This window comes from Gossypium hirsutum, chromosome A04 (genome assembly GCF_007990345.1).
Source record: "Gossypium hirsutum isolate 1008001.06 chromosome A04, Gossypium_hirsutum_v2.1, whole genome shotgun sequence".
Taxonomy (NCBI): Eukaryota; Viridiplantae; Streptophyta; class Magnoliopsida; order Malvales; family Malvaceae; genus Gossypium; species Gossypium hirsutum.
The window spans coordinates 84,087,493-84,115,347 of NC_053427.1; the positions used below are offsets into that span (position 1 = coordinate 84,087,493).

Below are 27,855 nucleotides of genomic sequence, written 5' to 3' on the forward strand. Positions count from 1 at the left end.
TGGCCTCGCTGGTATTGGAGGTGTTCTTATTAACGAACTTGGTGAAGTTTTGATGTCTTCCTCAAGAGCAGTCGGTGAACCTTATTCCACCACGGCAAAACTACTTGCAATATGAGTCGCGGTTATTTCTTTCACTGAATAGAGATGGTTCATCTCGCATAAACTTATTATCGAACTAGATAACTTAAATTCCGTCAATTAGATAAAAGATCCCGTTTTAACACCTCGTCATTAAAAGATAACGTGTACTCCACTCTTATATTTAGAAATTCTTATTATACTTGGGATATAGTTCACATCTATAGGGAAGCCAACAAATTTGCAGGCTAAGTTGGTGCACTTAATGAGACTATCTTGAGCTTATTTCACTTATTGCTTTGAGCAATGAGTTGCAATTTCTTTGAGCATTGATTTGCAATTGAAAGGAGTGTTTAGAAGTTCACTTATTTTGTTTTGCGTCTTTCTGATTTGAGTATTGATCGGATGATTTTATGCTTTGCCTTGATTTGTTTAATCTCTGGAGTTGACTTGCCATTTTGTTCTGTGTTGCGTTCCATTTTGTTGTAATCATATTTTGATTAATATAAGACCTTTTCCTTTCAAAAACATACACAAATTATAAGTATAAACACATATTCGATCAACTACAATAATATGTAAAATCAACCAATACATCACATGAAAAACGAATCAAATAAAGATGAACAAGAGAAAAAAAAGAAAAAACCAATCATCACAAATGCAGATAGTGATAAACCTCAATCTAACAATAAATGCCATTTTCTTTTTTTAATATAAAATAATAAAAGTGTTTTTAAATTTTAAATGAATTTTATTTACATTTATTGAACTTTAAATTTAAAAAAGAAATTAGAAAACCCTTAATTTTACTTAAATCTAGTTCTGTTATTATATTTTTAATCTTTTATTATTTAAATGATAAAACGGATAAAAAAATTAACGGATCTAATTAGGGTTTTAGCATGATACTTTTTTTTGAAACCGAGAATAAACCACAGACGGACAACGCCATGTGAGAGCCATAGAGACCACGCTGCAAGCTATATAAAACACACAGCCATTGCATGGAAGCAATCTATTTCTTTCAGTTTCTCAACATCTCTGTGTGTTTTTTTCTTTCTAAATTCTTCATCTCTCTTAATGATGATAAAAGGAATCACTGTTTCAAAAAAACAACTATGGAACCATGCATGTCAAAACTGAGAGATAACCTTTGAAGGTCATACTATAATGTCTTTCAATGGAACAAAACAGCTGCTAACAGTAGCATTGTTGTTGTTCCCTTTGTCTCGTATAACTATAGAACTGTAACCATTGTAGCTGGTGTTTGTCTTGTTGAAATGATACAAAGTATATGTTGTTTGCTCTAGTGTGCCTTCCCTGTAAACGAACACACTATCGTCTTCTTCCATACATCTCCATTTCCGGCTCCGATCGTGACTCCGGTAAAGCGGCATTCCCCTAAACACGAATAAGAAAGCACGGAAAGTTAGCTTATATTTGCTCCAACTCTTCATTTTTCTCCGAATGTATTCTTATCGAACTAATATCCAAACATGGGTACAAAGAGATAACGATGGGAACATCGAGACAAACTTATCGAGCTCGAAATTTATTTAATACCAAGGATTAATTTGCTAACCATAGATATTCAATCTCAGTTTTTTCATTTTCAGTACTAGAAAAAGACTCTTAAATTTATAAGAAGTTTAACTCTGTATCTCACACGTACTTGGATATGAATGTGGAATAATGAGCCTTCGAACATCCTCAAAATACATGAAAAAACATATAAACAAAATAAACTTACCCCTAAAAGCATACATCACACAAACACCAAAATTCAAGTCACAGAGAAAATATTTGGATTCAAATTCAAGACATGTTAAGATTTCAGAGAAATTTGAATTCAAGAGATGCTAAATTAACTATATATGTCGGAAAAAAAGTTAATTGGTCTAAGTCAGTAGGCATTTTTAGGAAATATTTAAGGAAGTAGGCACAGTTGACAAGAAAGCTCATCTTGCGGAGTGAGATTTTTGCTGCATTTTAGGGAAACTGTGTTCAACTAAAAGCATTTTCTTTGAACTTTTCAGAAAACGATTCCAGCTGAACGCTCTTTCTCAACATGTCTTCCAGTGAGATGAGCTTGATTTATTTTTCTAAATTATAAAAAAAAACGACCTATTTAATCTATTAACAAATATTTTTTTGTTGCTGCATATATCACATATTTAACCTAAGATTCCACTTTAAGAGAGCTAAATTATTGAACTATGCCAATTATGTTACTCGGATTTGAGTGTCCGTTGAATACAAATATTATTAGATTTTGTTTGTAACTTTCAAGCAGCATCATCGACCAGAAACAAATATTAAACTTCAAAGAAATGAACATCATCCTAATACAAATTGCATTGGAAACCATAATCTTTGTCTATTTGCTTTTATTGTTTTTAGCTAAAATCATCACACTATTTAAGAATGAATTAACACAATAAATGTGGAGCAAATATTTAAACCTTGATTTCCCAACAAACAAGCTTTAAGAGTGTGAAAAGAAAAAGGCAATCCGTACCTAATGTGGAAGACTTCAGAAATATCGCACATCTCAAGATAAAAGTTAACGGCGTCTAGGAAAGCGCGGTAAGTGTAAATGTGAAGCCCATCAATCCTTGGGTAAGGCAGTTTCAGTCTAGGCGGCTCCGTCGTCGGCGGTTCACCCAGACAAGACGAAGACTTCGTCGACCACCGCCATAAAAAGCCCGGAGACGCCCGATAGACATATTCCTTCCAAACGACCGGCGAAGTTCCGTGGTCCGGCGGGAGGCCGACGAAACCCATGGTGGCCATAATGGGTTCGAGCTCGTCATGGGTCATGAGGGGCTTGAACGTCTTGGTGTACCAAAGCGCTAGCTTTCTCATGCAGAGTCTCATGCAATTCTCCATTGTTAATGGGTTATTGGGAGAGGATCGAGAAATGAGATTTTCCGGGAAATTTTATTTTTCTGAGGTTTTTGATTGTCGTAAAATGTGAGGGAAGAAAGGGAGTTTGATTGTTGAATAAGAAAAAGTGCAGATTTTTTTGGAGCGTGAAGTTTTGAAATGGGTTTCTTAATTTGACACCTTAATTACAGCTAATTTACCAAATTACATCCTAATTACTGGTTTTTCTTAATAAAATATGGAAACTTTCATTAAACCTTTCTTGGTAGAAACACCTTTTTGGTCCTTCTCAATATCGATATTGGAGCAAATTGGTCCCCCTAGAAGTCGTAGAACAATTTAATCCTTATCAAAATTTGAAAATAAGCAATTAAAAATAATTAATCACAACTTTAATATTTTTCGTTAATTGTACATATTTTCTGTTGATATAATAATAATTTTGGTATTCAAAGTTTACATATTCTATCAATTTGGTCTTGATTTAACAAATTTAACCTGAAATATTTATACATTGTCAACATTTGTACATAATATACAAATTAAGGGCTAAATTTATTATCATACTAAAATTGAGAGGAATTAATTGCCCCCATTGGTTTTTGAGAGTGACTAGTTTGTTCAATATTGAAATTGAGAATAATGGAAGAGGTGTTTATGCCAATGTTTTTTAAATCGAGCCTTGAAACGATCAGGCCACCGGTTCGCTAGTCCGATTGGTCTAATCAGTCTGATTAAAAACTTATTAAAAATTTTAAAGATTAAAAAAATATCGATTTATATCGGTTTCGAGTCTAACTGATTCAAAATCACTCTCTTAACCAATACCCTAATCGATTCTTAATCTAACTGGTTGTAACTAGCTCAAACAATACTGGTTCGTACCCTTCTCCCCTTATTGTCCAATTATGTGATTTCAAACTCGTGAACAAGCTTACTGGAGGCTAATTCTAAACTTTTTCACGCTCAAGCTTCCAAACGACAGGTTCGCTTAGGGACAACAACAACCAATTGTGTTCTTTAGTAATATGTGTTTAATTTAGCCTAGTTTGTATTTTAATTTGTTGTAAAATATTTATTTTAATATTTTTAATGTATTTGATATATTTATTTTTTTAATTTTTTATATAAAAAAATAATTTAAAAATATTTATTACAGTCCAGCCAGATTGAGCTCAAATTTAACATTTTTAATATGAATCAAGTTTAAACAAAATTTTAAGTTCATTTTTCAACTTGGACCGAATCCAAGCTTAAAAAACGGAACTAAAATTCTGCTCTGGGAGAGCTAGACTCATGATATATATTCCAAATATATGCACCGGTATAATTAATAAGCATGTAAGTATAATTTGTTGTGTGGTTGAGCATAATGATGTTAGTTTCATTTTTTTCTTGTATGTTTAATGATGTTAAATGGTCATTGCTTATATGTTCATAAAAATTTGCGAATATTTTTTTAATGCAGACAACCTTAAAAAAATAAGGTTCATTATGAATCCATATAATGATTTAGTGATTAAGGGTGTTCCCGTCGCAAGTATGGTCCGGTTTAGAGTTGCGTTGGTTGTTTGGGCTTTATTCTGATATTATAATTCACCAAAAAAATAACATTCATTACATTCAAAATTTTAATTAATGCATGCATATTCAAAATTTTACGGGATCATGATTAATCATCAAATTCAAACTTATGATTTTCAAAATTACAAAGTAATGTGTAATTAATAAGGAACTAATTTATGGACATTATGATGGCGTTATAATTTTCTTCGAACGTAACCAATTCCTGTCTTAATTTTTCTCTAAGCTTCAACATAGACTAAAAATTATATTCTAAAAAAAATATTGTAAAATGGTTACTTTTTTAAAAGGAAAAATCGGCGGACGACTCCTGTGTTTTTAATAAAACCCAAAGTTTTAAAGAATTAAAATTTTCATTTTTTTTCGAATATTGCGAAGCTAATTTTTATTCAAAAAATGGTTTCAACTTTGATAATGATATGCTTGTGGTCCCTTTCTCTGCTTGCAGCCTCCGGGTTGAACGGTATGAACCCAACTTTTTTCTCAAAAATTCTAGCCCATTGTTGGGTCGGATGTTGCTTCCTAGTGCATTTCATGGGTTGATGCTTGTAAGTTTCCGCCTTGTCCCAATGAAACTAATGCAAGTCTGATTCTGTGAAGGATCTTCCTCCAATTGCATTGTGTAATGTTGTCTATAAAATTCTTGCAAAACCTCTTGTGAAATAGTCGAAGACTATTCTGCCTAAGATTATTTCATCTTTGCAATCAGCCTTTGTTCCTGGACGACTTATCACTGATAGCAGATTTTGAGATCATTAACTATTTGAAGAACAAATGGCATTGGAAAGTGGGTGAGCTTGGTATAAAGTTAATATTAATAAGGCATATGATAGTGTTAATTGGGATTTCTTCTGCTTTGTTATGTCTAAGCTAGGGTTTACTGGTAAATGGATCAATTGAGTGAGGCTATTTGTGTCCTCTAATTAGATATTTGGTTGTTTTCACATTTAAGCAGATTTGATCACATTGTTCTACCTCGGCCAGATGTTGTTCATCGTTGTAGCTCTTCTCGGTTGGGCACGTAAAGATAAGTCCATCCCAGCTCCATCTCCTGCATTCCATGGCGTAATTTTAGTGGACAAAAATTATCACCATAGCCTAAACAACCGCATTAGAAGCAAAAAAGGGTTAACTTTGATGAAGAGATTATAATTTTCTTTCTTTCTTTTTTTCAGCGGGTTATAAATGTCTAACTGTATCCAAATACGTAGAAAGTTTCAAAAACCCTGAAATAGCTGCTTCGTATCATACTCAAAGAATTTTCCTACTATAATCCGTACATAATGAAGAGACAATCGATTAACCTTTGGCTTAAATCTTTGATTTAATGTACACTTCAGACTTTAAGTATACTTTTTTTTTTTACTTTAATCTTTAAAGTTTTTTTTAGTCCTTTCTAACATTATCAAATATTCCTCGTTCAATCCTTAACATTATCATATGCTTTATTCAATCCTTTAAACCTTAAAAAAAGATATTTAGCCAATCATAAAATCGCCACATGTCGTACACTAACGTCACAATAACATCATAATCTAGAAAAAATCTTTAAAAATATTTTAAAAACGTATAAATATATATATAAATAAAATTTGTATAATTTTCAAAATAAAAATATGTTAGAATTTTTAAAAAATTGTAAAAAATAAAAATTATTAGAAAATGTAAAATAGTGTAAAAATAATTAAAAATTTATAAATAGTAAAAAATATTGTATCTTCAAATAAAATATATATATTTGCTAATCATGTTTCAAATATTAAAATTTTTATATAAAAATTGTATTTAGTTAGGAATACAATCAATTTTTATAAAAAAATGTATTTTAAAAATATTTAAAAAATGAAATCAATTTTTATATAATTTTTTTAATGTTTTAAAATACATCAATTTTTAGTTTTTTTGGTGTTACTGATAGCATGTTTATTTGACTCGATTACTTATTTGATATCTAGAGTAAAATTCCTCCATCTATTACTGTATACATGCTCTTTTTATTTTGTAACAAAATTCTTTAAAATAGTCAACCGACAATAATGATGGACTTATGGAGAATGATGACATATTTATATATTTGCGTGCACTTAATTTATAATCGTGATCATAAACATTGAGAATTTAGAAAAAAAAAAAAGATTCAAATATTTTAAGGCAATATATGGGTATATTAATATTTAGATATCTACCTCACTTTTAAAAAAAATTTTATTTGCCAATTAAGATATTGGTTTAGAGGCAAATAATTTTTCTTGAGATAATAAAAAAATATTTGAAAATTATTTATTCAAATTTATCACAGATCTATCAATTATAAATAACTTAATTCACAAATTGGTACCTAAATCAAATTGGTACCTAAGTTATACTCTTTTTTCCATCTTGGTACCTAAAATTTTATTTGGTCACAAGTAGTATCTAAATTACATTTTTTTCTAAGTTGGTACTTCTATTGGTTAAACTGTTAAATCTATTTTAAAATGGTCCTAACCCACAAATTAGTTACTAAATTATATTAATTTTCCCAAGTTGGTATCTAAACTTTTTTTGTTCATAAGTGGTACCTAAACTATTATTATGTTACCCAATTTACACCAAAATATTATATTCGTTAAAAGAAAATTCTAGCCAATAATAAACCACCATATCATATAAACTTCAAAAAATATTTTTTTATTTCTTTTATTTTTATTTTTTCTACATTTCTTTCTTTTCTTTTATAATTTCTGACAATATTAGTAATGCTTGAAATTTGCCCTTCCGAGGCCGAGACATTGACTATTAATTATATTTTCGAACTTCACCACCTACATGATCTACCTGACGAGATAAAAAAAAAGTTATTTCATAAATCAGAATTAGTGTACTAGTCCGGGGAAAAGGGTTGAACTGATTGATTCGCAAACTAATACAAACCGATTGAACCAAGTTAAAAAAAAACCAATTGAATCAATTTTCTCTATTTTAAAACATTTATGTTTTTATAAATTTTTAATAATTTTTTTGATTGAATCGGGTAAATTAATCAAATAAAAAAATTGGTGACTTGATTGGCATCCACCGTAGTTTGCATTTAAGGGTGAAACTTTTGACAAACCTCTCAAACATTATCGCCCCACATCTCTGTTTTCCCTTTGTTTTTTTCCCTTTAAGTTTGAAACAGATCTCAAATTTGTCTTTTTTTTAGTTTTTTTTTCTTTTTTATAGAACTAATCTTAAAAAAATAATTAATTACTTAAATGATCTATTTTTTTTATAAAATATGAAAATAACTTAAAATCTATAGAAAAAGTTGGTAGAGCCAAAGTGTTTGGCGCTATCAACAAGTCACGTTAGTAATCTGGATAAAAGTCAAATTTTTAGTGGAACTATGTAAAATAGTATTACTTGTACAAATACTAGAGAAATATTACGAATTTTGAAAAAATAAGAAGGCTTTAAGTAATTTTACATTTTTCTGGTTAATTTTGCACCACCTATTCTGTATATTCTGTTGCCTAGTCAAACACCCTGCTTTTTTTATTTGTTTTTCATTTGTTTCTTTTTCTGATTCTTTTATTTGTTTGTCCTTTTCCGATTTTTTATTTGTTTTTCTTTATTTACTTTTCAGTTATTTATTTATTTGTTTTTATTAGTTTTATAATATTTTAAATGTTTTATAATATTATTTTTTTAAATCTTAAATATAATTTTTTAATATTATAAAATATTTAAAATATATTATTTTTAAAGATATAACCTTTCAAATTTATTATTTGTTTTATAATATTTTAAATGTATATTTTAAAATTTTTAAATATATTTTTTAAAAATTTAAATTTAAATTTTTAAAATTATTTTTAAATATATTAAAACTTTTTTTAAATTATATTTAAAATTAAAAAATATTTTATTTGGTGGAGCCATTTAGGATGGCCTCCACCACTTTATTACAAGTGTAATTTTTTTTTAAATATGTTTTTTTAATATAAAAATTTAAAATTTGATATTTTATTTCGGTGGAGCCATTCTTTATGGCTCAACCTCTTGGTTCTCTAACATATATAGAATGGTAAAATTGTTGTATTTAGTAGGAGAGTTCAAAAATTATGTTGAAGATAAATAACGAGGTGTTTTTGGTGTACGTTCTTTTTTATGGTGAAATTGTAAAAGGTGATGTTGGTTGTCTATTTCAAGGTTGGCAAAAACTAGGGTTGCAATTCAAAAGAATGTGAAGCTAGCATAAATGAAAAGAAAAATCATTGCAAAAATAGCTATCCATTGTGGAAGGGTGATGTCCAAATTATTTTACAAGTTTCCAATCTCTACAAATCCGTTAAAATTTTGTAAGATACAACTGTTAGATGATAATGACTTGGACACTATAATGGAAATATGGTGGTCGACTGAGAGTGAGAACCCCCAACCAATTGAGTTATTTTCTGAGTTAACGGACTTAGAGCATGTTGAGAATGTTAATCCAATAAGTCAACATTATGGATTTGACTTTGATCTTAATGTCGAATGGATAGACCAGTTAGAATGCGAAGGGATATAAAAAATACCCGAAAATCCAAATTATGGTAGGAGTTCGTATAACATTCGTATAACAACCCTACTCCCGGTCCTCGTCTATAAATACATCCGGAGGTGATAATAAGCACATAGGCAGACGTCAAAGAAAGGACCAATAATGGTGAAGATTTTGATTAGGGCGTGAAGATTTTAGTGACCCTGATGTTGATGAGGTTTCAGATAATATCGATGATGAAAGCTCGGAGGAGGTTGAAGATGTTCAGAGTAACCCGGGTCATGGCATTGTTTTACGAAATGAACCTAGGGGCGTATGCATTCAAGTTCCTTGAGCACGCTGATATAGTACCTACTCATAGATTGGCGTCAAAATTGCAGTTGAAGGAGTTGTTCGTTGGGTAACAGTTCGAGAACAAGGCAGACTGTGTGTTTGCCATCAAACAATACAACATGAAGTTGTCCATTGATTACAAAGTTGCCAAGTCTACACTGACATTATATGTTGGGGAATGTTGGAGAGCCGGCGATAGGTGTGGTTGGCGGGTTCGATCTGCATTTATACAAAGGACTCAACAGTGGCAAATACGAAAATTAGAAGGGCATTATACATGCACTACCGCACGTATGTCTCAAGACTATCGAAAATTGGATGTCAAAAGTATTTGCAACTGCATCATGCCACTAGTGAAAGATAGCCCAATCATTCATGTGTCGACATTGATTGCAGACATGCAAGCCCGATTCCAGCACAGAGTGTTGTACAGGAAAACACGGTGGGCGAAACAAATGACCATACAACAATTGTACGGTAACTAGGATGAGTCATATAATAAACTTCAGAGTTAGATTTTAGCAATGGTGGAATACATCCCAGGAACTATCGTGGACTTGCAAACGTTTCCTTATAGAAGCCCAAATGGACAACTGGAAGTGGGGAGAAGAGTTTTTCGTCGACCAGTCAATCTTCATGGTCTGAAGGAAATTAAATGTTGTACCCGATGTTTGCATTTTATGGTCTTTTGGAAATAAAATTTAAATAACTCAAAATTGGAAAGAACTGAGAGTGGTATCGTCATTCAAGGTATAACAATTTACAGGCCTCCGTTGATGGGGTAGACGTTGGGGTATACTGTATACATAAGAAAGATCGACAGTTGGATCGAATGTGGCCTAAGGTGGGGTGGAGTACATTTTATTACTAAACATATCAAATGACATCGGTAGTTGCTCTGGGTGATATGAACTCGAACTGCCCATGTCCGATGATATGAATTGCTCTACGACCCATCACAAAAAATGTCAACCCATTAGTCAGATGTGTTCAAAAGTTGGTCATTCGAGTCATGCTCCGCCATAGTTGATCCTCTAGATCCCCCATAGGTTGGCTTCCACGTCTATAGCTGTAATCTGGTACTATCATAAGTTGCCCACTATATAAATAAACGTGCCATCAAGTCATGTACCACTGCATGTATTTAGTCGATGGACTGAAGTCAAACATGCAAGAGTGCATCTTAGGTCACCTGTAGTACCACCGGGCATTCCATAGTGCTACATAACATTTATGTTCCACACTCCAATCTATTGTATGTTTCCCCTTCACGGTCTTATCGTGGACATCAACAAATTGTTGTGGCTTGATCGGCATGAATTGTCTACACACAAATTGTCGCATAACTCAACCGGCGTTGTACCACTCAACGGTTGAGAAGTTGAGTACCGGCGTGTTAATGCACCACACATTAAGTAGACCCTATTAGACGTGTGGTTCGGCATAAGTACCCCCCAATTAGTTGTATAATATAGGATCGAGCAGCACACATTACCTCATGCTCAATAGCAGTGCTAGATAACTCTTTAAAATTTGCTTTCAACCATGCCAATGTCAAGCATGTAAAATTTTGTTCCCTATCACTAGAGGACCGTCCAAGCAATCTATGGCATAGTACTGAAGGTTCCAACACTTTGCTTCAGCTTGTGACTATAGCACCATCAACTCGTAACCCAAGTTGAATAGCGACATCTTCCAATGTGATAGTGCACTCTCTGCACGACATAATGAAAGTGTGGGTCTCCGTACACCACCGCTCAACCAAGGTGGATATTAAGTTCGTCTTCAGATTAAACCTTCGAATCAATGCGACATCCCCAAATCCTGCCAACTGTAAGTATGGCATGATTCGCTCGTCCAGATCGTACTTAGAAAAATGAAACCGTGACCTCAAAACTCGATACCCATCCTGTATTGTAAAATTTTTATAAAAATATGATAAATCAATTATCTATATAATTTAAACATAAAATTATATATTTAAGAGTAAAACTGAAATGTTAAGAAAACAAAAGCATCACACTTATATTATACCAATGTAGCCATTTGAAGTTTTTTTTTTTGTTTAAGTTAAATTAAATGATTAATAAAATATTAATAATAGAATGAAGATTTGTCATAAAATATTAGTAATAACACATAGAGATCAAATGTGATTATTATGCCCTAATCATAGCCAAGCATTAAAACAAAAGGCAGCCATATAACTACAAAAAATACATCAAACAAAAAAAAATAATGTCCTAAAAAAACATAGGCCATTTATTTTGAACAACGAAGAGCGATTAATCAAGTCCGACAACGGGTTTTTCAACAAACTTTACAAGGAGCTCTAGGAACTCTGAACAGTTCTTTAAACAACGAGTTACATTTTCGCACCATTAGCGTTAATATTGGCTTGTTTGGGGTAATGAAAGAAATAAATGATTAGCCTTTTTTTTTTACCTTTTACTTTATTGTAGATTGTAGACATTATTTTTTTTCTTCCAAAAAATAATTAGGAAATACACATGGTAACTATTTAAGCCGACGAAATTAGTAATATTATCTGTGCACGTGTTGAGCAATATAATAAAAAAGTAAAGATTGTAAATACTGGTACCGTCCTTCAAGTGGGCGATGACATTGCTCGTATTCATGGTCTTGATGAGTAAATATAAAAATAAAAATAAAAACTTATTTTTATTGAATCGATATCTATAATAATACATAAAGTGTTACATAGAATATAAACCAGACATATTCAAACTCAAAATTTTATCTTACATACGAGAACTTTTATAAAAGAAAATATTCACTCGTTAAAGATAAATTTAATCCTAACTCTAATAATTTCGAGCTTGATTCAATCTGATTTGAACACTTATAATATGATATATAGATTAGCTAAAGGAAATTAATATATATTCCTAGTTTCCTTGTGTGAATGCGAATTTTTGTTTTTATTTAGGTGGTGTAAAATTAGTGGAAGACAAATGTAACTTTTTTGTATCCCACAAATAGAACCATGCACAACAACAAAGTAAAATTAAGCAGAAAAGTCGTCATACTAAAAAAAATTAATATATAAATTATGAATGTGTCGTAAATTTTAAAAAAATATTATTAACACGTAGAGATCAATTTCATGCAAAAAGAAGTTAAAAAGGATTAATAACAATCAAATAAGATCAGTTTCATGCAATCAAAACACGTTGAATAAAGTAGCGCTTAGCAAGAAAAAATGAGAAACTAAAACGAATTTTGTATTTAATTTATAATTAATTTTACTTTTTCATTGATCCTCGATAAAGTGTGATTTGTATTTGCTCCAAAAGACATTTTAATATTTGCATAAATTTAAAAAAATACATAAATTAAATATAATTAATTATTATATTATAATAATTATAAAATATAATATACAAACTATAAATAACTTATTATTTTTTATTTTCTTCCTTCTCTTCTTTTATAAAATATTTGGAGGAAAGACCAAAACTCTACCTTCTTAAATAGGGACGTCCTTCTTCTCTTTTTTTTTTTTAAACTAACAATTATTAGGCATTATAAACTTAATAACTAGTCACATTGCTGACGCCATTGACAGGATGTGACCAGTCATAATATATATTTTTAATTTTTAAATATATATATATTTTAAAAAAGTCATAATTTTTTTCTCAATTTTTTTATTTCTATTAAAAATATTCCTTTAATTTTCTTAATTTCACATTACAAAAATTATTTACAGGCTTTTTTTTATAAAACTAACCGAGAAAAATTAATTAATTATATAAATTACCTTTTTTTTAATAAAATGAGTAAATAACCTAAAATCTACAGTAAATATACAAATATACATAAAATATTATAAGACAAATAAAAAAACAAATAAAGGTCAAATAAATAAATAACTGAAAAAGTAAATGAAGAAAAACAAATAAAAAAACGAAAAAGGACAAACAAATAAAAGAATAAAAAAAAGGAAGAAATGAAAAACAAATAAAAAAATCAGGGTGTTGGAATACACACTCCAAATTATTTGGCTCTTGTCGAAACTATTTTTTTGAAAAAGAGGAATCGACTTTTTAAAACGAAAATTAGAGTCGCCACCAATCCTTTTTTGATGAGGTGTGATCGGGTCACCTCAAAAAGTGGTTATTTTTAATAAACGATTTGATTTATTAAAAACAATTTTGGTCTACGAAATTTAGAAAAATTGGCTCGGGATTCATTTACGCACGAAGAAGAATTAGCACCCTTATAACGCCCAAAATTGATACCTAATTGATTAATTAATGTTTTAGTGTCGAAAATTAAAAATTTAAAGAAACTTTAAAAAATACGATCCTTTGTTAAAATATTATTTAATCGAAAATTTTTTAGGAGATAATGTATTTCACTCTAATCGAGGGAAAAGATCACGTCCCGTAAGTTAGGACACAATACCTTAAATCTCCAAAAATGAGAAATAACACCGAAAAGATTTATTCTTTGAAAGAGACATTTAGTTATCCCGGTTTTTAGAAAGAAATCATATTTCGTAAGTTAGAATACAAGTTCTTTTTAATTCTCGAGATTATTTAAAATTCACATTTTTTTTAAAGTATTCATTTATTCGGATTTAACAAGAAAATCGAAACCCTGTAAGTTAGGGTACGACTTTTTTGAATCTCGAAATACGAAATAATGCTTATTTTAAAAAAAAAATTTAAATGTATCGGGTAAAATGTAACATGATTTTCGTGGTAGAATGGAAAATAAATTAAGGTATTTACATGCATAATAGAATAATAAATGCATTAATGTAAACAACAATATAAAGAAGAAAAATAATATAAAATAAAATAAATCAGCCAAAAATAGAAATAATAATAATAATAAGCAGAAAAAACTAAAACTTGAAACGGAAAAGACTAATATTAAACAAAGAAATAAATAAGCATGGTAAAAAGAACTTAAAAACAGTAATATTAATAATAATATAAAGAGGAAAAAAAGTAATATTATATAAGAAGATATAAATAAATGATAAAATAAAATAAAGGTATATAAGGTTTTTAGGTAAATAAATAAATAGAATAAAAATATAATAACGGTAGTAATAACAGTACAAAACTAGTTAATATAGTACCATGATAATAATAAGAATAATAATAATAAAATAATAAAAATAACAATATGTTACTAATAATAATAATAAATAAAAAATGATAGTAAATATATATAAAATAATAGTAACAGTAATAAAATAAATATAATATAATAAATGTAATAATAATAATCAAAATAAAAATAATAACATGTTACTAATAATAATAATAATAAGTAATAATATATAATAATAACAGTAATAAAATAACAATAGTGATAATATTAAAATAATGATAAGAATGTCAAATTAATCCATTTAATAATAAAATAGCAAAGTAACTAAAAAAAGACTAAATTGAATTGAAAATAGGAGTTTTGGGGCAAAATCAGAAACAAATAAAAGAGAAAAGGACCTAATTGAAACGCGCACTCAACGTGGTGGAGGGATCGAACTGGAAAATATTCCCCCTCCAAAACGCATAGCTTAAAAAAGGACCGAATCGAAATCAAGTCAAAATCATAGGGTAAAAATTAAAAATAATATAACCTTAATTGTACAATTACAAAAAAGCAAAAAGGCTAAAAGTGAAATTAGCTGATCCCTAGAAAACACTCGAATCCTCTCTGGGTCGGGTCACTGGCGTAGGTCGGCCAATGAAACGACACTGTTTTGGCGTTTAAATTTTGGCTCAAAACGACGCCGTTTTATACCCCTTATTTAAAGCCAAAACTTTCTTTAAAAAATCATTTTAAACATTTCTAAAAAAAAAAAACAAAACTTCTTTTCTTTTTCTTTGCAGTTGGCCTCCCTCCGGCCAATGTTCCTGCGAGCCACCACTGCACGCACGGCCGCCGGCGCCGCTGTATACGGCGGTCGACGGTAAAAAGGTATTTTTCTTCCTTTTTATTATTTTTTATATTTTAATATATATCAAAAGGTTTTAAAAAGAAAATAAAAAAAGGGTATATGTATGTGTAGTTCGAAAAAAATGAAGAGAAAAAAAATAATAAAAAAATAAACAAAGAAATACCCTTTGCCGATTTAGATTCTATCTTGCTGTTGCTTCTTGATTATTTCAATGTATGGGTGACTATTTTTTGTATTGAGTTCGTAACCTTTTTAAAATGAATATTCGTGGCTTTTTTATAGCCCCAAGATACAATAGTTTCTATTGATCTTTCCACCATTTTTACAGATTCGTGGGCAAACATGAATGATGCGGTGTGTGGGTGAATGGTGGTGGAGGACGTGGGTAGTGGAGGCTAGGGCGGCTAGGGTTAGCAAACTTTGTGCGTTTTTCTGTTTAGGGTTTAGTTGGGCTAGAATTAGGTATTTGGGCTTGTTTGATTTGGGTAGTTTTGGGTTTAGAAATTGGGTTGGTAATGGGTCTTGGGCCCGGGCAAAATTTGAGTCATACAGCTCCACTAGAAAAATGTAAAATTATTTAAAGCCCCATTTTTTCAAAAATCGCAGTATTTTCTTAATATTTATACAGGTGGCTCCATCGTACATGACTCTACAAAAAATTGATTTTTTTTATCCAGATTGCTAACATGGTATGTTGGTGGTGCCAAATACTTTGGCTCCACCAACTTTTATTATAGATTTTAAGTTATTTTCGTATTTTATCAAAAAAATAGGTCATTTAAGTAATTAATTATTTTTTGGGTTAGTTTTATAAAAAAACTCATTTTTTTGTTTCTTTCTTCCATTTCTGCCTACCATTGTTTCTTGGCTTTTTTATAAAATTAACCTAAAAAATTTAATTAATTACGTAAATGACCTTTTTTTAATTAAACACGTAAATAACTTAAAATCTATAGCAAAAATTGGTGACGAAAGTTGGTGGAGCCAAAGAGTTTGTTGTCACCAACATGCCACATCAGCAACCGGGATAAAAAAATTAATTTATTGGTAGAGTCATGTAAAATGACGCTAGCTGTATAAATGTAAGGGAAATATTATAATTTCTAAAAAAATGGGGAGCTTTAAAAAGTTTTTCCTTTTCCTTATAGAGCCAAATAAATTGGCGCAATCAATTTTCAAGCTGCCTGCATCATCCATTTTTGTAATGAGGTTTTTTTTCTTTAAATTTTTTTAAAATTTTATATATATGAAAAAAATATTTTTTATATTTACCTATTAAATTTAAAATTTTAAAATTTTAAAATTAGTTATAATTAAAATTTTAATATATTTAAATATATTAAGTATATTAAAAATTTTAAATTGATTCTACTTGACATTTTTTAACATATTTAAAATTTCTTTAAATATTTTAAAATTTTAAATATATTACAAAATCTCTTTTGTCTTTACCTATTAAAAAATATATTAAAATTTTAAAATTTTAAAATATTTAAAAAAATTGAATATATTTAAAATTTTTAACATATTACAATTTTAAAATTTTAAAATTGGTTATACTTAACATTTTTTAAATATATTTAATTTTTTCAAATATATTAAATATATTAAAATTTTAAAATTAGTTATATTTAACATTTTTTTAATATATTTAAAATTTTAATATATTTAATTTTTTTAAGCTTTTTTAAAATTTTAAATATATAGATTTTCTTAGTTTTACCTATTAAAAACATATATTAAGTATATTAAAATTTTAAATATACTAAAATATATATATTAAATATTTTAAAATTTTAAAATACTTAAAGAAAATCACATTGCAAAAAGGGATGATCAGCGGCTTTGGATATTGGTCCCTATCCTACATAGTTTCACAAAAAAATTAATTTTTTATCATCATTGCTGACGGGGTTAAACTTTTTGACTCTACTAAGATAAATTTTAAATCATTTACATATTTAATTAAAAAAAAGTCATTTACCTAATTAATTAAATTTTTTTAGTTAATTTGATAAAAAAAAGCCTTGTTTATTTGTTTCTTTTGTGTAACTTCCACTTTCAGCAAAGTTTAAAAACACCATTGACAGCTTTGAGCTTTTATTAAGACAAGCTTTCCACATCTCCTTTCATGAGACAATTTTTTTACAATATAGATTATAATAATAAGTACAGTGTCAGTGTGTTTGACTGAGCTACCACAAAATTACCCATAATCTATAACCAGACAACAAGTAATCTCAGCTCACTAATGCCAGTGATTGAATTATTGGAATCAATGGAAAAAGCTTGCAATTCCCATTACCATAATCAATCTCTCCTGCTTCTTCTTCCACTGTTCCTTTCATTGCTTGTTGCAGGTCTGGCATATCCAACCCAAAATGAGCAATCCCAAATCATATCGAGATTCCAACAATACCTTCAAATCAACACAACCCAACCTTCCCCAGACTATCAAAGCTCGACCCAGTTCCTTCTATCCCAAGCCAATTCCCTTTCTTTAGAATCCCAAGTCATAGAATTCGTCAAAGGCAAACCAGTAATTCTCCTCAAATGGCCAGGCTCCGACCTTTCCCTTCCTTCTATCCTCTTAAACTCTCACATGGACGTGGTTCCATTCGAACCTTCGAAATGGACCCATCCGCCTCTTGGGGCTTATATCGATGAAGGAGGTAATATCTTTGGTAGAGGCTCACAAGATATGAAAAGCGTTGGGATGCAATACCTTGAGGCCATTCGTAGGTTGAAGCTTTCTGGGTTTCAGCCAAAACGGTCTCTTTACTTATCGTTTGTACCTGATGAAGAGATTGGTGGCTATGATGGTGCTAAGAAGCTAGCTTACTCTGATGTTTTCAAGGATATGAATGTTGAAATAGTGCTTGATGAAGGTAATGAATGGATAATAAATTGGAAAATATATGATAGTTGGGTCTTTGAAGCTTATGTGTTTGATAATATGTCTTTTTGAAAAACAGGATTACCTTCTACCGACGAGAATTATAGGCTATTCTATGCGGAGACGGCTCCATGGTGGCTGGTGATAAAGAGCAACGGTGCCCCTGGACATGGGGCAAAGCTCTATGACAATAGTGCAATGGAGAACCTTTTGAAGAGCATTGAGAGCATAAGTAGGTTCCGGGCTTCACAATTCGATTTGCTTAAGGCTGGTTTGAAGTCTAAAGGAGATGTCATTTCGGTTAACATAGTCTTTCTCAAGGCTGGCACACCTTCTCCCACTGTAAGTCCACAAGTTTAGATCATCAGTTGCTGAATTCATAAGGTTATGTTTTTCAGTCAGAATATATTGCTGTGTGCTCAAGCTAGAGTTGTTTTCCTTGATAGTTTAGCTTCGTATTTCGGTTTCGCCACTGCATATTGTTGTAGTGAAATCCATAACTGGAATCACAAGTTTTCTGAGTAGAGCTGGTTTTGGTACATTAAAACCTTAATAGCTGTGATGATTTACAAAGCTGAAACAAACTAGTATTGTTTCATCGATGATATCTTACAATGTGCACTACTAACCTTTGTCTGATAGTCCCTCAAAGCACTGGACTTCCTAAAGGAAAGAATCGAACTTTTATGCTAAAAATGTTCAATCATTTAAAGCATTGTCTGTTGGGCCTTTTCACCTGTATTTCTTTCCCACCATTGTGATATTTCTGTCGATCTTGTGTGTCATGATGAGCCATACCTTTAATTACATCCTCTAACTTGTACATATTCTTTATTATCGGTCTGCTAGGGTTTCGTCATGAACTTGCAGCCATCTGAAGCAGAAGCTGGTTTTGATATTCGAGTACCACCAACAGCTGACATAGAATCCTTGGAGAAACGGATAGAAGAGGAATGGGCACCTGCTTCAAGAAACATGACATTTGAGGTAGAGACACTGAAACATTTGTCTCTTGGAAAAACAAACCGGTATTGGGCAATAATATCTGTTAGTGTAAAACTTAATGGGATACTGCCCCCCCCCCCAACACATCCCCCGTCCTTTGAACAGAAGTAGAGACACTGATCCATTCTTATCAATGTGACATCATATTTGCCGCTGTCTAAATCCTATTGGTGCATTCCTTTAGAAACAGAAGCGATAAAAAATGTTTAGGACAAGAAAAGGATTACAAAGCTAACCACTTTTACTAGTGTCACATGATGGTTTGCCATTTGCATTGCACGAAGTTGTTTTCTGAACTAATTATTACTGTTTCCAGTTTAAGCAAAAGGCTACTCCACACGATGATCTTGGAAGGCCACTCATAACTGCCACTGATGGTTCTAATCCATGGTGGACTCTAATAGAAGAAGCTATCAAGAAAGCTAATGGAAAGATCGGGAAGCCGGAGATTCTTACCGGTGCAACAGATGCTCGCTATTACCGGCAACTAGGCCTAACAGCTATTGGCTTTTTACCAATGACCAACACTCCTTTTTTGCTTCACGACCATAATGAGGTCCATCTTTTAATATTATTGTCATATGCTGATTATGTGTATGCTTGTATATATATACCATTTGCTTCCTGATGCTTGTTTTATCTCTCTTTTCTTTTGAGTGTGGGTTAAGACTTAGGAGTTCTGTATCATAGAAAATTGATATGGCTGAATGATGCATGTATTACAATTGCAAATAGGACTGAACCTGAAGTAGTGGTAGCCACAAATGGTTCTTTGTCCAGAATTCTAAAAGATATGCAATTGGAACTTTGTTGCATTGTGTTACTCAGACTTGGGTGTATGTCAAATACGAGTATGTGTTGGACACGAGCATATTCAATTCAGTTTAAGATTTTTGATGTACTTGGAAGGTCCTTAGAGGGTCATATCTCATTATTCATGTTTAGGTATGCATCGAACATAGGTATCGGAAAGAGAGTAGCCAACGTAACTTCCATTTTATTATTCTGATTAGTGGAGCATTGTCTTTGATCTTCTGCCAGGCATGTGAATCTGATAAATATGCCCTTGGCAACTTAGGATGCTAGTGCTAGGAAATTGCAGCTTTGTAATCTGATTGTTGTGTGTTCTACCTTATTGCAGTTTCTAAACAAAGCGGAGTACTTTAAAGGAATTAATGTTTACGAGTCCATTATTAAAGCTTATACATCATATATCCCACCTGGAAGAGATGGAGTTTCGAGAGATGAGTTGTAAGGAGCCAAAGAGGCATGTCTTCACGTTCTTAGCTTCCCTTGCTTCCTTGTTTGTACCATTTCACAGAGGAGGTTGAGAATGTTCCTAGTAATGTATCAATAAGGGAAGCACTTTCACCACTTATCTATGCTGAAGAGAGCTGACTCATCATGTAACTGCTTGGATTATCAGGTAATTGAATGAGCCTTAATGTTATGCGTTCATGTTTCCTTCTTGTCATAGTATATAATTTTCCTGGTTCTGAATTGTTTAAGTTCTGCTCGGTGGTTAAACAATGTCTACAATGAAATGACATTTAATAAATCGCTAGATTACAATCTTAGAAGAGCATTGATGTTTGATCCTCATAATATTCTTTATTCTTTTGCATAATTGAAGCTCAATAGCTACATTGAAGATTACAAACAAAAAAGAATGCTAGTAATTCTTGTGATCAAGTTACAAAGACTCTTAACTATTTCACTCTTTGGATGCTCCATTGCTCTTCTTCCCCTTCCCCTCCCCTTTTCCTTTCTTTTCATTTTTACTGTGAAGGATTACTCTATGCTTTCAAGAAAGCGTTTACCAATAAACAAACCGTAATGTATAGTTGGACAATCTTCCTTAAAAGGAAACTTGTACCTGTATTTGTAGTTTGAACGAAATTCGAACTCATGATCGTATGGCATCACTTGCTACCAATAGTCGCCACAGGAACATACTCCATTCTGAAAATGATGGTAACGAATAGGATCTCTTATGACGATAACTCGACACTCCATCTTTACGACAAGTTTTGCGAAGGTATGACAGTCTCCGCAGATTCTAAGGTTTTTCCTAATCCTAATAACACTGCCACTTGACAAACTCATTAAACCAAATACAATTGCCAACTTCTCACTATGATACCAAAGTGAGTCATCTCTTTGTTCCCCCTCAAGATCTTGCAGAACAAAATTTGTGTCTGGAGCATAACCGATTCCCATTAGTTTGTGAATCAACTGATTTAGCCACCTGTTGATTTCGTTAATCTCCGGGTGAGCAGTATCCCCTACAATAAAAGCATGAATTTGTTTGTTCACTTCAATCCAGCTGCAACCTGGCTCCTTTGTAATGCCTTTCTCTCTCATTTGCCTCCTAATTTCAGAGACATCTTCCCATCTCTGAGAATTTGCATAAATATTGGACAACAATACATACGTCCCTGCATCTTCAGGATCAAGTTTTAGAACTTGTTTAGCTGCGTATATCGCTAAATCCACATTTCGGTGAACCTTGCATGCACCAAGCAAAGTTCTCCATGTCACAGCATCTGGTTCACATTCCATTTCCTGAACCAAACTCACTGCTTCATCAACCTTACCGGCCCTTCCAAGAAGATCAATAATGCAACCATAGTGTTCCCTTCCAGGATCAATCCCGTAAAGTCTCTTCATTGATCGAAAATAATATAGCCCATCATCCACAAGCCCGGCATGACTACAAGCAAAAAGAATCCCAAGGATGGTGATATAATTTGGTTTGATACCTGAAGCTTTCATTAAATCAAAGAGCTTTAATGCCTCTTGGCTGAACCCATTTTGAGCTAACCCTGCAATCATTGTACTCCATGAAATCACATCCTTATGAACCATCCGTTCAAAAACCGACTTGGCATCCTCTAGGCTACCACTCTTACAATACATATCCAGAAGTGCATTATTGAGTATCAAATCCACATCAAACTTCAAAACATGAACATGGACTTGCCTCCCTACTTCTAAAAGAGCTAAACCAGTACATGCTCTCAAAACGCTTGTTAGTGTCGCTTGATCAGCTGTAAAGCCAGCTCTTTTCATCCTCTTAAACTGATCCAAAGCTTCATCCCCATCACTATTCTGCGCCAACCCTCCAATAATGGAGTTCCAAACAACCAAGTCCTTAGTTTCCATTTCATTGAAAACGCAAATTGCATCTTTTAACTCATCTAACTTTGAATAAACATCAATAAGAGCACTCCTAACAAAAACATCAGATTCTAAACCAAGCTTAACCATACCACAATGAAGCTGCCTAACGTTGAATAGCCCATTACAGGCTCTCAAAACCGAGGAGAAAGTAAACATATTAGGCAACACCCCTTCTCTAAGCATTAAAACGAAGAATTCCAACGCCTTGTCACTTAGCTTGGCATTAGCATAAGCAGATATCATCGTCGTCCACGAAACAACATTTCTTTCAGGCATTTGGTCGAACAATGCCTGCGCTTCATCTAATAATTTAAACTTAACACACATACTGATCAGAATGTTGATGAGAAAAGTTTTTGGCTGATACCCATTTGAGAAAACGTGCTTGTGAACGAGTTTCCCTTGTTCAACAGCGTTGCGAGCTAGGCAACACTTGATCAACTCAGAGTATGTGATAGAATCAGCATAAATCCCGTGTCTTTCCATGGCAGCCATGGCATTCATAGCCTTAGGAAGGTCCCTTTTGTAGCAGAAGTTTACGAATTCATTTAGAAGAGTCGGTGAAGGCGGGTTTCTGGGTTTACCATGGGAGGAGGCAAGAGGAGTTAGAGAATAAGGACGTGATGATGAAGAAAGCGAAGTTCCTATGTGTTTTAGCTTTGCTGATACGGTTCTCATTGCTTCGTTTTAGCAGTTTCCCATTCCCTTCCTTCAAGAATTTCGATGGCTAACGTACAAGTTGAAATTCCTTTGGTGTCTCCATGTATTTCCTCAGCCCTGCAAATGACGAGAAATACTAGAGCAAAGAGAGGACTGAGAGCCTCTATGAAGAAGGAATCAATGGCGGGATGTGTTCTAACAATTTTCCGAACATTTTATAGTAGTTCAAAATGGGCCGGGCTTTGACGGTTTCGGTAACCATATTTATTATTTAAAACTGGTTAAATTCTGCCGGTAGTCCTTGTACTTTTTAAATTTTTAAATTTCATGTTTCATCAAACAGTATCTACTAAATTCAACTATTCTAAAGTTCGATGTGTTAACCATATTAACATATGTATAATACTATGTTAGCTTAATATTTTCACATAGTACTCACTAAAAATCTAATTAATTGATTAAAGATTGTCATTTATATTAAGACTGAAATTTCAAAATTCAAAAAATATAGAGACTTAGAATGATCCAATTGGATAAAATAGGCTAAATTTATAATTGCACACATAATACAAGACTAGAAATTGAATTTAACCAAATAGATCTATTGTCACTGTTTGGGTTAGGACTAAATTTTAAATTTTGAAAAGTATAGCAACCAAAAGTGATCAATTCAAAAAGCATAAAAACTAAAATTGATCAAATAGAAGTATAGAGACTAAATTTATAATTTTTTCAAAGAACAAGGACTAATATTATAATTTAACCTTTAAGAATTAATAAAAATAGAATTTACTTTTTAAAGAAATTTGATGCAAAATACACTTATTTTTTTTATAATTTGAAAAATACTCATTTATGCACTCACCTTTCAAGAAAATCACATAAACCCGTTCACGTTCTAAAATATAATTATATTATTATTTATTTATGCATTTTTATTTAATTTCACTTTTCTTAGTTTTTACCTTGTTATTTATTTATTTTATTTAAAAGTAACTATTTACAACATGATAAAAAAAGTTTTTTATTTAAATAATATAAAAAAATTAATTACTAAAATGGAATTACCTTGGTATTATTTAGGCAGAAGTAACTGTGATACCACGGTGCCGTTTGAGCAATCGGTGGCATTACACTTCCCTACCAGTAATCATTTACACAATGATTAGATTTAAAAAAGAACATTTTTGGTGCCGCTTGAGCAATTGGCGGCACCGGTATGTAGTTACCCAAAAAAATACAATATATTCTATATTGTTAGACCCAACAAAATTAAATTAGTTTATTTATTTTTATTTTTTAATCATCAACTTGACAAATAAACAATATAAAAATAACGAAAATTACAAAATAAAAGAGAAATGAATTAAAATAAAAAAAATTAAAAATAATATATTTATTAATTAGAAATATTAATTAAAAATAAAAAAAAAATTGAAATAACATGATATAAAATTTATATATATAAATGCTTATAAGAAGAATCAAACTTAGAACTTAAGGATATAATCACAATTATTTAAATATCTAACCAAAAGAGCTAATGTTTTAAAAAATATTAATTAAAAATAATAAAAGCTTAAAACAACATGAAATAAAAAAGACAAATGTAAGTAGGAGAGGAATCACACCCGAGACTTAAGGGCAAAAGCACTAACATTTAACCATTTGACCAAAATAGCTAAATTGTCAATATTTAGTGAAAGTGTGATTGAGAGCGCTCCTGGTGGGACATGTTTTCACTGGCACGACAGTAAAAACATATCCTACTTTCCTTTCTCTGTCCAGAAACAGCATATACATCAATAAATTTTAAAAATTCAAGCATACCTCTTCAATTTTGTTTTTTCAGCATATACATATAAACCACCCTATTTTATACTGTAAAATTAATATATATTATTTTCTGACCATATATTTTATAATTAGGGGTGAAGTCAGAAATTTCTTTAGCGGGGTCAAAATTAAAATTGTGTATTTTTAAGGTAGAAAAAAATGTAATTTCACCATTTTAATATTTATATCTTTATAATTTTTAAAAGATTAAATTAAATTTTTATCATTTGTAGTAGGGTCAAAGTGCAATTTTACCTTTACTAATTTAAATTTTTATAAATTTTAAAGAAGCCTAAATGGAGAATTTTCCATTTTAAGAGGGTCGGCCCTACCTACCCTAGCTACGCTCCTCCTGTTTATAATCTAGATCAAATATATTCTAGTCATTATTTCAAAGATGCATTATAATAATTAATTCTAATTATAGTTATTCAAGGCAAATGTTTATGATTCTACTCATATACTCAAAATTAGAGGTGAGTAAAATTCGATTCGGTTCAAAAAGCTTCATAAAAATTTTAAGTTCGAGTATTCGAGTTAAGCGGATCAACTCGAATAAAAAATCAAAATTTTGAGTTAACTCGAATATGAATTACACAATTCGAGTTATCTGAAAATCTGAATAAGGAAAGACAAAACTACGTCATTTTGATAAATATTTTCATTTTGTAAAGTTAGAAGGAAAAGCTTTTTCAATTATGTTGTTTATGTAATTAAATAATATATATTTTGTCTGCTAGTTAAATAACTGGTCTATGTAAACACAATATTGTGTATAAATAATAAGATTCGTCAATTCGACTTGACTTGACTTGAAATTTTTTTACTCGATTCGATTCGATTCGACTTGGCTCAATTGAATTCTCAACCTTCTCAAAATAATTATAATAACAAAGTATTTAAAACGAAATTATGAGGAATTTTTATTATAACCAAAGGGACATTGGGCAGCAAATTTTGTGAACATAGAAAAATAAAAATAAAAATAAAAAAAAGCTTAAAAAGAGGAAGAAATCAAAGGTGTTGATCAGTTTTTCTTGGTGGGATAAGAAGCCATTTTGTTGATACCACAAAGGCCTTCAGCTTTGCCGGTGTTCCTCTTCATCCGTATGAACCCTTTTTCTCCCCATTTGGCTCCCCACGAGTTCTTCACTATTATGTAATCTGACCCCTTTGTTGTTCCGTACCCTACGGCTGCCACCCCATGATCCAGCTCTGCTCCACATGGCCCGTTGAATACACCCTAACATTTTTGTCAATAAAAAGGTCAATTTCTTGTTTTGGTCCCTCTGTTAGGACATTAGTTATTGTATTTTAATTTCCCATAATTTTTATCTATTTTTCTTAAAAATACATTTTCTTAAACCATGTTCATCGTATGGTTTTTCTTTTCTTTTTTATTTTGTTGTTGGGATGAGATAAGGTTTTATTCATGATTTCACTTCTGAACTATATTTGTTTTCCTATTTTAGTACCTAACGAAAACAAAAAAAAAATGAAGTACCGAAATCAGAAAACATGTATAATTTAGAAGCCAAAATCGTGAGATAACCATCAAATTATGCCAAATTAAAGTATAAAAATTAAATTTCAAATTTAACCAAAATTGAGCTACTAAAACTGCAATTTGACCTTGATAAAAATAAAAGGTGAATAAATAAGCATTTAACTTACCCCACTGTAGAACTGGAAATCTCTGCCGGAAGCTTCAATGGCGACACTGAGCGGTTGATGAGCCAAAGCTTTCAACAGACTTTGCTCGTCGTTTTCAGGGACGTCATGGTAACCAGTGATGGTCACCACTTCCATTTCTTCCTTCTTTTCTTCGCAGGTGCCTTCTTCCATTAGGTAAGGGTAGTCTTGTTCTTTATGGAGTCCGCCATTGGCGATGATGAACTGCAATGCGTAATCCATCAGACCTCCGTTGCACCCATTGTTGAACGATGTGTCGCAGTCGATCAGCTCTTGCTCCGATAACGACGTTAAGTTGCCAGTCACAATCTTGTTTATGCCTTCCACTGCTGCTACTGTTGAAAATGCCCAACAGCTACCTGCATATTTATGCTTTCCAATGTTACCATCAAATTTTCCAAACTCCATAAATATATATATATATTAGATTGACGGTAAAATAAATTATATAAAAAATTTATAAAAATATATAAAATTCAAATATTATTTGTTATTCTCTTAATATAAAATAATAAGATATGTCGATTCTTTGTCGTGGTCCTCGACTAATTTTAATAAAAGTATGGTAAATTATTTATTTTAAACCCTTGAAAATTTTAAAATTAAAATTTAATCCTTAAAACAAAAACTTTGATAATTTTATATTTTCATGCATGCACACCGCAAGAGCCTTGGTTCTTGACCGGAGTGACAGCTCCTTTCTTTCGCCAATCAACGGATTTGGGCAACTCAACCACATCGCCATAACTAAAGTCTTTAGTCGACTGGGATCTTCGTCTAACATCTGGTCTGAGTCCCAAATACATTTTCTTGAACTCGTCATGACTCAAATCAGCGAACTCATTCAACCCCAGCCAGTAGCTACTGATTTCCTTGTTCCTCTTATCGATATGTTTAAGATTATCCTTAAAAACCTCGAACCTCATTAGCTTCTCCTCAATGGACTCGTAGATTTTTCCGTGCTTCGATATCCATGACTCGAAGAGCTCGATGAGTTTATCGGCAGAACCCAAATCTTCCGGCGAATAGCCCACGATAGAGAAATCGTGACCCAGAGCTGAAACTACGAAAATGGATGCAATGAGTAGGGTTTGAGTGGAGAATTTGGAAAGCAAAGAGATAGCCATTGTTGACGAACACTGGAAGAAGAAGAAGAAGAAGAAGAAGAGATGGGTGGATTTTGAGGAGGGGGCATTAGTGTTATTTATATATGGATGTGTTTATTTTTTTAAAGCTTTGAATATTGCT

The 27,855-nt window shown here is 31.4% G+C and overlaps 4 protein-coding genes across 4 annotated transcripts; 1 reads left to right on the forward strand and 3 right to left on the reverse strand.

Moving 5' to 3' along the window:
- Positions 1 to 1,103: 1,103 nt before the first annotated feature.
- Positions 1,104 to 3,209, reverse strand: LOC121228237 (uncharacterized). Its single transcript, XM_041111586.1, has 2 exons — positions 2,600 to 3,209; positions 1,104 to 1,482 (listed from the first exon to the last, which is right to left on the reverse strand). Exons 1-2 carry the CDS (start codon positions 2,968 to 2,970, stop codon positions 1,242 to 1,244), a joined length of 612 nt encoding a protein of 203 aa, XP_040967520.1. The 5' UTR covers positions 2,971 to 3,209; the 3' UTR covers positions 1,104 to 1,241.
- A 14,194-nt stretch (positions 3,210 to 17,403) lies between these two features.
- Positions 17,404 to 20,813, forward strand: LOC107898901 (aminoacylase-1). The gene is made up of 5 exons (XM_016824472.2): positions 17,404 to 18,223; positions 18,311 to 18,573; positions 19,081 to 19,218; positions 19,553 to 19,792; positions 20,378 to 20,813. Exons 1-5 carry the CDS (start codon positions 17,587 to 17,589, stop codon positions 20,489 to 20,491), a joined length of 1,392 nt encoding a protein of 463 aa, XP_016679961.2. The 5' UTR covers positions 17,404 to 17,586; the 3' UTR covers positions 20,492 to 20,813.
- Positions 20,814 to 20,821: 8 nt separating this feature from the next.
- Positions 20,822 to 23,322, reverse strand: LOC121228238 (pentatricopeptide repeat-containing protein At2g03880, mitochondrial). Its single transcript, XM_041111587.1, has one exon. It carries the CDS (start codon positions 23,095 to 23,097, stop codon positions 21,166 to 21,168), a length of 1,932 nt encoding a protein of 643 aa, XP_040967521.1. The 5' UTR covers positions 23,098 to 23,322; the 3' UTR covers positions 20,822 to 21,165.
- A 2,491-nt stretch (positions 23,323 to 25,813) lies between these two features.
- LOC121228239 (cysteine protease XCP1) lies at positions 25,814 to 27,782 on the reverse strand. The gene is made up of 3 exons (XM_041111588.1): positions 27,269 to 27,782; positions 26,590 to 26,966; positions 25,814 to 26,158 (listed from the first exon to the last, which is right to left on the reverse strand). The coding sequence occupies exons 1-3, from the start codon at positions 27,732 to 27,734 to the stop codon at positions 25,943 to 25,945; spliced, it is 1,059 nt and encodes a 352-aa protein (XP_040967522.1). The 5' UTR covers positions 27,735 to 27,782; the 3' UTR covers positions 25,814 to 25,942.
- Between the last annotated feature and the right edge of the window lie 73 nt (positions 27,783 to 27,855).